Source organism: Onychomys torridus, chromosome 17 (assembly GCF_903995425.1).
Source record: "Onychomys torridus chromosome 17, mOncTor1.1, whole genome shotgun sequence".
NCBI classification, from domain to species: Eukaryota; Metazoa; Chordata; class Mammalia; order Rodentia; family Cricetidae; genus Onychomys; species Onychomys torridus.
This window is the reverse complement of record NC_050459.1, coordinates 52,774,506-52,788,816: the sequence shown is the minus strand read 5'-3', so window position 1 is coordinate 52,788,816 and position 14,311 is coordinate 52,774,506. Positions and strand designations below refer to the sequence as shown.

The following is a 14,311-nucleotide window of genomic DNA, read 5'->3' as shown; positions in this document are numbered from 1 at the left end:
ACTGTGATATACAAAAAAGATGAGAACAACAGATGTGCCCTAAAGATATGAAAATATAAATATATAAAACAAAACATTATAAATTACATAGATTTTTTTACCATATAAAATTTTGGGTATTTTTCCCATTTAGAATAAATACCATCCAAGTATATAGACCATCTAAGAGAATTAAATATGCATATGTATGTGAATCATTTTCAGAATTTCAGGAAAAAAATTGCTAGAGGTATGACCAGGATGACTCAGAAACCAGAAACTGTTTGATTTTTTTTTTTTTAAGAATGACTATAGAAGACCCAAAGGACATACATAGGTTGGGATTGAGTGTTGAGCTTTTAAAAGTGCTCCAAATGAGTCCATTGTGCACAAGCATGTGTGCATCTGTGTTCAATGGAACTCCATGAATGATTCTAAGAACCTGCATGGTTCCCTGTTATGGGGAAACTATCAGCTAAGTGTTTTGAGGTCTTCCATATTTCATATTCTAGTACGAGGCTGTTCTCATTTGGGAAGGTCCTGTGGAGGGGCAGCAAGAGCATAGAATTTCTAGATGGACAAATTCCATAACAAGCCAAATTCCCTTTAATGTTGTATATTGTTATACTGAGAACATTTGATACCTTAAAGAAGGAGATTTGAAAATCATCCACTTATTCTCTATCCCACTTCAGTCTAAAGAATCCAATGAATCTGCATACATTCTTTGGTCATATATTTTAGCTCTTGCTAAATCTGCCTACTTTAGCTTATTATCCTTAATCAGTGTCTGTATGGCATGGATACCTTGCCCTCCACTTTCCTTGGGGAAGTCTGCACATGGGCTTGGATGGACTGAGAACTGACTAGGACAGAGTTCACATATCATCACAGAAGATTCACTAGTCAGTTCCTGTTGTTACTCTGGGTATCTATGTCAAAAGTAAGCATTTGTCAATTCCATGACAGTCATGGAATCTGTTTATTCCAAGAGCTGGGACTAAAATTTTTCTTCAATGTGACTGTATAAACCCCCATGCAGAGAGCTCCACAAGAAGTCTTGGCTCCTTATGGATGCAGGCTACAAATTTCTTCAGGTGACCCATAAGACTTTTCAACTAGGTGCCAATAAGGAATTCCTCTTAAAGGGGAATTGGTCAAATTCCAGATCCTGTCAGATGGCTTTGCACATGAATTGTCTATAACCCTGTCATGATCATTAGTATTGTCAATCCTGCTACCCTCAGTAGCAGATGCACCCACAGTAAAGTATGTACCACACAAGCTGTTCCTATTGACTTTAGGGTTATTACAATTTGAAAACTTTCCACAAAATTCCACTAAATGAGCTACGAGGGGTCATCTAGGCTACTGAACATTACTTGCATATTCTATTCACACTCAAATGAAATGATCAAAGCCTCAGTAAGAAAGGATGCCCAAGGTCATTTCCTCTGATTTGGGGGGGGGGGGTGATTACTAAACATCTGGGGTTGTTGTGACAACCCATGCAACCTCTGATGTAACAAGCCCATCACACTTATCACCCTTGAGATGGCCTCGACTCTGCTACATTCTTTTAGGTTTCAGTCTCCCTTGTTTGTGTCTGAAAATAAAATCACAGCACTCATCATTCTTACCATTAAATATAAATTGTAGAAGTGGGACACACAATTTATTTTTTTGGAGGGGAGAAGCTCCAGAATTTGTTGAAGATGCTACGATCTCTTTCATTTGAGTAAGTAACAGGGCATCAAAAGGGCATGGGAACCCAGAGATGAAAACAAAAATCTTAAAAACAATTGTGAAAAAAGTAAAAAAAAAAAAAAAAAAAGAATAAATAAAAAGTTTTACTATTGGGTTCTTTCTCTGAATGTGATGCCATGGAAAACGAGCAGCACTCAGAGCTCATGCCAGCTTGCCCTCTCTTACAGAGAGGAGTTTTAAAACCAAGGCCCAGATTTGCTAAAAGCCTGGCAGCTCGTTGGTTATTGGCACAATTGAGAATTAAATCTATGGATGGCTGGATTGTCTTTATTCTCTAATATCAAGCTGCCTTACACACTGCATTTTGGCCAAAGAATCCAATCATTTCAGGATAAAATCCTCTATGTCATTACCCTAATTTTGCAAGCTGCTTTTCGACAATCAACAAGTTAAGTGTGCAGTCTAAAGGGGACCTGGTTATACTCGTCACAGAGCTGCTGGTTGCTGCCCTAAATCTAGTGCTGAGCTGAGCAGCACACTAAGAGCCCTGCAAGGCCTTCTGGGAAGCAGACATGCTGTATCTACAGGAATTCACCAAATGCCTCTGTCTTTGGAAGCAATAAATCTTCCAGATAAAGAACCTGTCTTCATTTGGAGAGTGAGGGCACTTCCATGGAAACCATTTCCTTGAGTGCTGTGGGTATATCTAAGCATTTATAATCTTGCTCCTCACCTCAAGCTGTGCACCTAAATGCTCTCAGAACTGTACAGGTATTTGACTATTAAAGTGCTATTTGGGGGCAAAGTTTTTCTCAGTTTCACAATAGCAGCTTCATTGGAAACAAAAAGTGTATGAACATAGGTGTGAGGGTTTTTGTTTTTGTTTTTGTTTTTGTTTTTGTTTTTTTTTAAGAGAAAATTAGAAGAAAAGAAGTGTAGTAACTACTCTGGGGCATTACAAATGACATAGATATCAGCCATGCCAGTGACTGACACCCAAGACTCTGAGGTAAATACACTAAGAAAAAATGAGGACAAAGGTGATATGAAAGGCTCCATCAGAAAGAGCAATTCATATCAATAAAATAACAACCACTCTACTATAAAAGAACAGTGAAGATGATTAAAACTGAGAAGAAAGTGCAACAAACCCATGTATGAGCATTTGCTACTGTAGCAGACTTATAATTTTCCAAAGAAAAGCAATGCAGTGTGCATTAGACAGGGCTCCTGAACTCAGAATGTCTTACAAGAGTGTACTCTTGGCCAAAAGGGCATCAGCAATGAAGAGATTTGGCAGAGAACGGCCTCTACAATTCAGATCACATGGACAGACCTCTGCCCCATATTATCAGTTCTGTACCCCAGCACTTCTCACGTCTTTTCCTACTGGGGTGAGTCTCGTCACGTGAACTCCATGCAGGTGTCTTCCCTCTCACGGGGCATCACTCCTACCTAAGGGATGAGAGTCTCCTGGTAAGGCTTAGCGGCAAGTGCATACTACATTTGTATTACAAGGAGCAGCCCCTGATTTTTCTTGATATGCATAGCTTTTCGGAGTTAAGATTAGACATGGCTTTCATAAATAATGCAGGTGTTTTTGTCACATGTCACTGCTGCCTCTGTCATTTCCAGGTGTGCTGGTGGCAGGCCTCGCTCTGGTGCCTCTACAGGTGACGCCTCTTCAGATGTCAGCTCCGTGGTCGTGATGTCTGTCGAAGGCTCTCCAGTCTCTGGGGAGTGTTCCTCTGATGGTTCTGTCTCCTCTTCGTCTCTGACCTCAAACTGTCCACCCTCCTGGTCATCCACATGATCCTTTTTGGACTGCGGGTGAACTGAAACCTTGATGGCAATCTGCTGGGGCTGTTCATGCAAGGAAGAGGCGTCTGAGTCGGCGGTGGGGGAGTCACTTCGCTTCAGAGAGTTGGGGATTGTGTAGACCTCATCCCTATCTGTGGCTTCCTGGCCTTCTGGGGTATGCCTCACAAAATTCTGCCCCTGTTCCTCCAGGCCGACCACTTCCATGATCTCCTCCATGATCGTCCTGCAGTTCATGATGAGGGGAGGCAGGGGCACACTTCTGGCAAGCTCTTCGATGTACCGGGCAAATTCCATGGTTTTGAACTGGGTCACTTTGGCAAGCTCTAGAGTTTTGGCTGAGGTGATAATGGGGATGCGCTTAGCGATCTCAAATGCCTTCTGCAGCTTCTCGGCCCCTTCTGTCCTAAAGAAGTCATTGATGGCTTTCTCTGTCTTCTTCAGGTGGCTGCTCATCATACACAGGCGGGTAATGTTGAGGATCATGACAATGGTGAAGGCCACGAGGCAGACAACCATATAGTACACACCCATGTCTCCAGAGGTAAAAATGACTCGCAGGGTCACCGTGTTGTTTACAGTGCCATGGGTGTTTGACGCCACACATGTGTATTTACCTCTGTCTGAGAAAGACACCTTGGTGATGTTCAGGAGGCCACCATGCATTTGCCATTTTCCTGTCAGAAGGGAAGGAAGAGAATTCAACCGAGAGTATATGATTTCCATGGCCACACAATCTTATGCCTGCTTAAAAACATGCACAGCGACTAACGATGGCATGGAGCACATGACAGATGTACTTGTGTGCCTGTGACACACACCCACTCATCCCCTCTGCAACACTGTAAGGAAGCACTAATATTGGTCGTATATTACGGGCAAGAAAACTGAGGCCCACTTGAGCAATTTTACCAAGGTTACCTATTTAGAAGCAGTATATGTAACTAGTGCATGGGTTGGTACTTGAAAAGGTGTATTCTCTCCCCCCGCCTTCTTTTCATGGCGAGAGGGCTCAAACACATGCTAGACAAGGGCTCTCCCAGTGAGCTGCATTCCGAGGCTCTAGTGTCCCACTGCCTCATATCCCTCCCTGCCAACTTCATGCCCTCCTTCTCTAGGTTGTTATTAATAATCCCCTCCATCCAATCAGTGGGGTCTGTGCACTTATGGGTGTGGGGACATTCACTGGAGTTTGGGCAGCCTACCAGAGGGAAGGTCCCCAAAGGAGTGTGACTTCCTCAGTAGACAAGGTTATGTTGTTAACTACACACTATAGTGTGGAATTCCAATTCCTGGTGGAAGATAAGATAAATAATCTGGAAAATGCAGTGTTTTTAAGAAAGAGTTCCTTAAAGTACCTTGTGCTTTCCTAGCTTGCCTGTGAGCAGAACTCCACTGAACATACCTCATGGGGAGCAAGAGATCTTAGAATGGAAAGCATTTTGGGTTCATCATAAAACCTGGAGAAAATCAATTAAGTCATAATTGTTTGCTTGGGTGACCCATATTTAGGACTTGATATTATCCTTCTATGACTTCGGCTAATTAAACATAATTTATGTCATTAATTTTGAGAATTCACAGTGAAGTATCTATACTGTTTATAGTTATAAGCCGACAGTAAGGATTCAGAGGCCAAATATAAATTAATATCAACTAGCTTTAGCCTTGAAATGAATAAAACCCACCAGGATGATGATAAGCCTGGCAAGAGGAAGGCACTTTGAACAATACGACCTTACACTAGCGAACCTGGGAATGACATTCTAAATCCAGTGGGATGGGATGAATCCCAAGCAGATCTCTGTGAAGTGGGATGTCAGGTTTGGTTTACAAGTATTAGATCAGAGTCAAAAATGAAATCTTAATACCACCTCATGTTGTCTCCCAGAGAGCAATGAAGCTCCAAGCTAAGTCTCTCAGGAGTTTTAAGGAATGGGCAGATAGTTTTTCAGAAAAGGCATCTTGTCCTCTGAACCAACCAACCAGAGGAACCTCCTGAGAGGTCGGATGATTTAAGTGTCTGCCATCGCCATGTATCCAACTTGCCTCTCCCCACCACGGTAGTGACTTATTTGCAATTAAAAGTCTGGTGAGGCTGAGACCAGCGCACCTACTCCTGATGGCAGAGCCCTGGCCTCACATTCACAAGGCCTCAGTTCAAACCCTGGCACTGGTAAGTTCCAGAGCTCATAAACGGTCAGGGTCTCAAAGAACTGCTGTATGAGGTGTGAGAAGGCCTGGTGTCGTCTAAGCCAACGGACATGCCTACAGAGGCTATATTCGCCAATGTGGTCCTTTCCTGGGTTCCAGCACCTCCCTGTTGCAGTGACTGGGTGGGCAGGAGGCCTCCCCTTCGAGGCTGTCACATTTCTTTGCCTTCTGAAAGAAGACATGTGAAGAGTGATCCCTGGTGTCCTCAACTAACCCTCCTCTCTGACAACCCAGCCAGCATCCTTCCTCCTTCCTCTAAGAGTAGAAAGTTCTGGCTTAGAGTCTAGCGATGCCAGTTTCTAGTGACTGTGTGGGAACAGACAAACCCAGCGTGTGGCCTGTGGGAGTCTCCATTCCGAGGCAGTTCAGGCAAGCTTTCATTCCCTGGGCATGAATTTTAATCTTTCTGCCGCAGATGTAGCTGCCTAGACAGTGACTCGAGGCCAGGGAAGCTGCTTTATCAGTTGATTTCGTGCGGACTACAGCAGGCATGGGGTGGGGGTGGGGAATACCCCCATTGATGGACAGTTTATTCTACACGGAAGGTGCTGGGTTTCAGAACAGCCTTGAAAAGTGTTCTCATGTCTGCCTTCCTTCTGTTGGAAATAAGCTGGGATGGAGGAGAGCGAGAGACGACAAGGGTCAACTTAGTTCTCTCCACACCAGTTTCTCCACCCATTACCCCGAGAAATTATTATAATCACAAAGCTGGAGCAGGATGCACCTGGGACGGGAGAAAGCAGGAGAACAGTAAATACAAACAGAAGCTTTCTCTCCATGCTTGAACAGGAACCACTTTCATAGAAAAAGAAAATGCAAAAACACACAGCAGCTACAAAGAATGGGTGCTTTCCTCTAGTGAGCATTTTTTGATGTTCTGAATTTGACCTTTATATTTTTTCCAGACATGCTTTAAATTTTCTATTGACTCCCGTTTATCTGATTTGAGGCCAAGCAGTTAAATTCAGACATGCAGATACTTTGAAAGTGTCTTATTGTGTTGTTAAAAGGAGCATGGTATCAAACACAAGCCGGTTTGTTGGTAACTACGGTTCATTCTGGGAAGCTGATCGTCTAGCACGCAGCTGATTACTTACAAATATGGTCCACAGCTCAAAACTGATTCCTCGAGCTGACATCTCTTCAGTGCTTTCTCTAGCACAAAAGTCTGACTTTTTCTTACAAAAGCTTTTTATTCACGGGTAAGTGTGTAAACCTGCATACGTTTATATGCACAGTGTACGCTGCGGAGCCCAAGGAAGCCAGAAATGGGAGTCAGGACCATGGAACCGGAGTTATAGGTGGTTGCGAGCCATCCTGTGGGTACTCGGAACCAGACCTGGGTTGCAAGAGCAGTCAGTGCCCTTAACCACTGAGCAATCTCTCCAGGCCCTTTTTGCTTTTGAAGTTTGGAGCCCAAACACATATATGTAAAGTGAGTGCTGTGACTTAACAGTAAGGCAAAACAAATATAAATACATATGTTGTGATCCCCAAGCAGTTTTGTCGTAAACCATCCTTTTAGTTAAACAACAGACTACCACCCTCTACCCGCAATTTCCCAGTCCATCCCAGGAAGACACGACACACCGAGTTAGTCCTTGAAACCAACAACATGTTTGCTTTATGGATTCAGCTAATATCAGAGGCACTCAGGGTCCTGCCCATATGTCCTACAGTAAAGTGAACACGTGATCTAGGTTAACATTCCGCCACCAGATCACAAAGCAAGCCCAAATAGAGGAAGCCTGTAAACGCACCCTGCCCCCCAAGCACACCCACACTCCCCCACATATGTACAAACGTACAAACACATATACCAACACACACACACACACACACCAATACACACACACATACACATACCCACACTCAGACACACATACAATACACACACACATACACATACCCACACATATACACACACACACCAACACACACACACACATACAAACATACATACACTCACCCATACACACACACCAACACACATACACACACATACACACACATACACACACATACACACACATACACACACACACACATACACCCATACACCAACCCCCCCCCCCCACACACACCCCTTCCAATGCTTCTGTCAGATGAACTGAGGTTCTGATTATCTCAAAGAGTAGGTATATCTGTATCTGTTTCTTTCTCCTGGCTGCTAAAATTCTTTTCTGGACACTAAGACTCCAAATTCTACTTAACCTTAGCTTCCCCTCTGATTAGTGAAAAATATATGTCTACGTGATCATTGAACACATAGAGACCTGAAAACCATGAAGATGTCATGAATTATGTCTGGTGGTTTTCCTCCATCAGGTTGGACCAGGCTCAAGAAACATCTCCGCAGGGCAGCCCCCAGCTGGCAACATGGGGTGCATCCTTTCGGTGCTATACAGGCCTGTCCATCCACCCCCGCCTGGGAAGATACCCTTCCTATGCTGGAAGAGGCCCAACTTTGGCTGCCAGAATGTGAAAGGCATACGAACACCCACAGTGACTGTCACAGGAAATCTTCAGTGCCGTGAATACGAAGCAGGGCACACGCCATGCTGCTGCCGAGCGGTTTAAACGGTAGCCGGTGGGAATGTCAGAGCTATGCGCTGAATTTTCATGAAGCCGTACCACTTCAGTGCAAATAAAAACCTGAAGTGTCAGCAGCTGAAGCCAAGATGGCTCCTCAAGCAATGCTCTGGGAGGCAATAAAAAGGGCAGACTGTTAATGATTACTCTACCTTCCGAAAATAACACAAGACCAAATGGCGAGCCTTTTCCCAGCATTCATGTGCACTCTTACTCACTTCCTGTGTCTAGCTCAGGTTGTGGCCCCTACCCTCAAATTCCAAATTCTTTCTCTCCACCCTCATTCTTCCTGGGGGTGCTGCTTTGCAAAGTGACAGTCCCTCGGAGGAGGCTTCAGGGTAAAACACAGACACATTCGTTATTGTAGGTTAGTGGTCACCTAGCAATCTGTCACTGTCTTCCCCTAGGAACTCCAGACATGTGAGCATCCCTCACGTGTGAATGAGCATGCTGGGACAACCTCTCCTTTGCAGAGAGAAGAGCTCACAGATGTGGGTTTGGAGCTGTGCCCCAGGACGTGTGCTGTGCTTCACAACAAAGCTGACATTTTCAGAAGGGCAGCTGATCTCTTTTATCTTGCCCACTCATTCCAGTCAACAGATACCATTGAATAAATTGCCTGTGTACCAGGCTCCACACTAGACGGTGAGCATACAAAGATGAGAAAGCCACGATTCCTAACTACAGAAACCATACAGACCCCACGGGGAGAAGATGCCGACAGACAGCTAGCTTCAGGACTGTGTGCCAAACGCAATGGCATGTGGAACAGGGGCGGGCAGCAGGTGGGAAAGGCAATGAAGGAACAGAGAGGAGACTCTTAGGGCCAGTCGGGGGTGGGTGGAGGGAGCAAGAGAGAACACAGCGTGAGCTGCTGAGCTGACAAACTGCATCTAAAACTGAAGCAGGGCTCGGATGGAGACAGGCTTGAAAGGAATCCAGGCCAGTGTCCTGGGGGCCCTCATCACACATAGCAGAGCTGGAGCACTGGGGTCCCTCTACATCTGCAGCGTCTCACTTTAACGGACTGTTACAGACACAGTATGCACATTTCTTCTAATAGACAGGGCCCCAGGATCTTCCTGCCACTTCCTCTCTGCCGAGACCACTCATCTCCTCCCTCTGAGCCCCCGGCCTGACTTCACCCTCATAGCCCATCTCATGCTTTGAATGGGTCAGATTAGGTCAGAGAAGGAAATCTGAAAGTCCAGATTAGAAGCAACTAAAAGTTTTAAGAGTAAGAAGGCATGTCAAATCACCGGAGAAAGACCTTTGGGCTGACTGGACATTGGAAAGAAGGCATGTAAATCTCTGCTTTATGTAATAAATAAAAATCCATTCAAGCACTGTTAAGATATAAAATTAAAACCATGAAATTAATTGAAGGCATAAAACTTTTAGAAACCTGGGGCATAGCGGCCTTTTCTAGGATTTTAAAAGAGTTTCAGAAATGATAAAGGAAAACATTGATGAATCACATTTTCTACCAAATGAACATATTTTGAGTCATAAGAACTTACCACGGAAAAGTTAGAAGGAAGTTACAGACTGGGAGAAAATTCTAGAATATGTGACAGACAAATGCTTAATGACTTTGAAACATAAAACAACACAATAAAAACCCCAAATAGACAACAACAACAACAACAAACCTTATGAGTTAAGAAGAATCGGGAAATATATATAAACAGGCAATTTAAAAGAAACAAGGACCAGAAATAGTATTGGAGGTTTCTGGCCAGGACTGATGAAATCAACCATCATTAAACTTAAAGGGTTCAAAGCTCTGTTTTTAAAAGATTAACTTTCACTTTTCATGTTGCCAAAATAAAGAGGAGGGTAATGATTGCAAATTGCATTGCTTAGAAGGTGGGGAAGGACATTCCTCCCATGGCAGGTAGGTTAAACTGGCTGGATGAGCTTTTGGAAACATGATCGGAGGCCTCTATAACCTTCCTGTAGACCTCTTGCCATTTATCAAATCAGGTAAGCCCCTTGATTAATGGGCAAACACTAAGAAACACGACAAAAAAAAATCATGGTAATGAAAAAAAAATTCATTTTCAGACTAATAATAATGCATCTTGCTCAAATTATATCTCCTCCTAGAATTCCCCTCCTCTGGGGGTGGGTATAGTTCTAGAACATTCCTTCCCTTCCAGCTGTCTCTAGGAGAAGCTGCACCTTGGTTTCAAGGCAGGAAGGCGATGAGCCTGGGACTGTGATCCTGGCATGTAGGCCTGTGCGTGAATTTACATCACAATGTCACACCAATTGGACAGTAGACCTATGAGACCAACAGAACTACATGTTAGGATTCTGCCACTCCTTGAGCTGCATGACCACACATGCGCAGTTCAGTAGCTAAGTAAGGCATCTTATATATCTGTGCATTGTGTGATTATGTAATGTGCGCCGCGTGGTCACGCAATCTGTGCATGCGTGGCATAGTTCTGTAAGCCCACCTGTGCATGTGTAGGAGAATCCTTAAAAGCCAGACACAGACTCCTCTCCTTTCTTCTGCTCTCTGCCCTCTCTTATGCTCTCCCCCGACTCACGTGTCCCTTCCCAGGCCTGGCCACGCTCTCTTCTGTCTCTCCCTTCCTCCTAACAAAGCTCTGATACTGGGTTTTGTCATGCTTGGCTCGCCACCTCTCTCTAACAGTGACCAGTGCCACATACTTTTAAAACCAATACTACACAATTAGAGTTAAACCTGTAAGCAACAAGGAACCAAGGCAGGCACTATCGTGACTCAACATGAGACCAGCACATGACACCATCACAACTATCTGGCACCTCTGTGGACAACCTTTGCTCAGACCACCAATGTGTGGAAATGAACATCACCCACCAGTTAAGGAGCTCAAGAACCACAAGGAAAGTGAAGACATCAACCTACAAAGATCCGGTGGTCACAGCTAGCGTCTCCAAACACCAGTCCTGCAGCTTTCCTGGTTTTTTCCCAAGGCTGAGCATTAAAGAGAAACACTAGGCTCTCAGGCCGTCCACAGGTTATTTATTTGAAGGAAGAAGTTTCTCCCTTAGCAGCATGACTCGGAATGTATGCATGGGCCAGCTGATATGTGGTTTCTCTTCATCCCCTGGGAGTCGGGCAAACAGATTAAAACTCTGCTCTCAATCCGTGGGTACGAGGACTCTTCAGCTCCACACACCCCCGCCTTGCAAGGAGGAGGGTTCAATCTGACAAAATTAGTATGCTATTTTTGAAACTAATTTACATAAAAATGATCAGGTGGTGAGCACTCAAATGTACGTTTATGCAAATACAAAAAGACAGTCTCTTGAATGAGTATTCCATTACACTGACACTCTCCAAATAGGCATACAACACATGTGTTTGTGCCTATAAATGGGGTGCATATTTTCTGCTATGTGAACTCCAGACTGCTGAGGAGAAAGGATCTCATGCCTCTCTATAAAATATAATTGAAAACAAATTTAGAACTCCACGGCTGCACCTGTTCCCCCGGCTTCTACGACAGATGACAGACCCTTGAAGCCACCGTGTGAGTCGGGTTACAAACACTACAAGCCCTCTGGAGGTCTTATCCCCACCCCTCAATCCTTCCTAAGAGTCCTCTTCAGAGAGAGTGCTGGGGCCATTCTAATAAGCTTATCACCTGTGTCATATGAGCAAAAGTAGCTTGGGATAATAGCTCAGCTTTCAGAGCAGGAAGGCTGGGGTGGAAGGATTTTGCTGTTCAAATCAGCACTTCTGTCCTGCTTAGAGCAGTTAATATCTGAAAAGAGCCTGCGGCCTTTATATCCTGGCAAATGAAAAAGAACTGATCCTCTTACTAATTTGATATGATAATCTTAATTTTTAACAAAAGTACCAAGCATGTCGTTCTATGCATGCTAGCTATAAGCTTTTTCTGAGAGTAGCTCCACATGGTTTACCAATACAGGAGCATAATCCACTTGCTTCATAAAAGTGGCTTCCATTTGGGGGAATCTCAGCTGTCATTCGTATGTTAGATGGATCTGAAAGAGTCTTTTCATGGCTAAGACTAGTTGCCTGGGCTTACATTCCTGAATTGAGCACAATTCACTAAAGAAACACGCAAATGGTGGTGGTTAATGGTAACATGGACCAATGTTGAAAATGAACCCAAACACCATTAACTGACCCCCTTTTTGGGAAAATACACTAAGAGTTTAAAGACCTGACTCAAAGGTCTACTTCAGAAGGTTTCTTTAGTGAGTTGGGAGTGTCTCTTTGGGTAAGAGCAAGGCTTCTCAATAGTGGCACAGTGGCCCATGGAGCTGGGTAATTCTGTTTCGTCATAGGACCTGTTCTGTCCATTGAAGGGTTTTGAGCAGCATCCTTGAATATTGTCCCTTAGACAATGACAGTGGGCTCCCCTATAGATTCCCTTTATGAGAAGCAAACTTGTCTCAGAATTGGCCACATAGACTCTTGGGGGAAGTAGGAGCTGAATACCCATACACATGCAATCAAAGTGGAAAGTCTTCCCTGCACAGAATATACTTCGTAATTTCCATGTAGTTTGCTTGCAGGAGAAGGAGGGTATCAGCCATCATTGGTACTTTGTACGCAAAAGTGAATGACCGCTAAACTGTCAAAAGGTTATGTTGAAATAATTTAGAATTTCAAATAGCATTTAAGGGAATCTTCGTCTTTTGTACTTATTGAAAAAATACGGCTATTATTAGTGTGTGTGTTACAATACATGCGTGGAGGTCAGAGGGGACATCCTTGAGCTGGGTCTCACCTTCCACTGTAGGTTCCAGAGGCTCAAACTCAAGTTGTCAGGCTTGCAAGGTAAGTGCTTCTTATCGACTGCCTTGTCTTGCCAGCCAAAGATAAATTTTAAAGAAGTTCATTTATTTTGGCTTATGTATACGAGTGTTTTGCCTGCATGTATGTATGTGTATCTTGTGAATGCCTGGTGCATGCAGACGCCAGCAGAGGGCATTGGATCCTCTGGAAATGGAGCTATGTATGGATGGTTGTGAGCCACCATGTATGTGGGTGCTCAGAATCAAATCTAGTCTCTTGTCAGAGCAGCCAATGCACTTAACTGCTGAGCCATTTCTCCAGCCCCCCAAAAGCAATTTTTTTTGAGGTTGAAAAACAAGACAAAAAAAAGATAAATTGTCCAAACATTCTTTGTGTTACAAAAGACTCTATATTAGGAAATGGAGATTTTAGCACTTAAAATATATTATTGTGAGGACAGAAAAGAATAGTAACAGAAATAGCAGCTGTCATTTACTATGAGCTTGGTAAGTTCTAGGTACCATGCCAAGCGTTTAACAGACAAGTATTTACTCAAGACTTACACGTCTGGCTTGGTAGTAAAGGACCAGTTCTCTCTGGTTTACTGAAGAGAAAACTGGGGCTTAGAAATGCTCGCCACTGCAATTGCATAAACGTGGTTTGATGCCTTTGGGAGTGTTCATAAATTCTCAGGCATTTAATGTACTAAATGGAGACTTTGTGGAGGTTTGTATAGATTGAGTTCCTACTTTCCACTGAAGGTAAAGGACAATTTGTATTTGATGCTTTGAGAACTGGTCCCCTGTATGTTACATGCACATTGTACATTATATGTAGTATAGGTGTGCATGCAAGTGTGTGCATTTGTGCATGCATGTGTGTGCATACCTATGTGTTTGTGTGCACATGCACATGTGCATGCACATGTGTGTCTGATAAAGCAGAGAGGAGAGAAATGGCACTTTTGACCGCCACTGGCTGACTTCACTTTGCAGAACTGGCATTTCCAGTCTACTAGAAGAATCTGTGAAATAGCAGAACAATGCAAAGGCAGCTCTGGTGAGTTTTCTCCTGCATGCTTTAGGCAAGAAAATTCTTAATTGTGTTTGGAGACAGGGTAGTATGCAAAACACATCCACCCAAAAAGTAGATTTTAAGGAAGGGGATTTAAAGGGAGAATTTGTCATCTCTAACAGCTAGGCATATTTCCAGGGTCTTGTACAGGTCAACTTT

General features: G+C 43.7%; 1 protein-coding gene across 2 annotated transcripts in view; it reads right to left on the bottom strand.

The window, feature by feature from the left end:
* Nucleotides 1-1,815: 1,815 nt before the first annotated feature.
* Mfap3l (microfibril associated protein 3 like) overlaps nt 1,816-14,311 on the bottom strand; it is a 39,240-nt gene continuing 26,744 nt past the window's right edge. For both annotated transcript variants that reach the window (XM_036166587.1, XM_036166589.1), the window contains exon 3: nt 1,816-4,181. In XM_036166587.1, the coding sequence (XP_036022480.1) occupies nt 3,253-4,181 (929 nt within the window). In that variant the 3' untranslated portion in view covers nt 1,816-3,252. The remainder of the gene's footprint in view (nt 4,182-14,311) is intronic.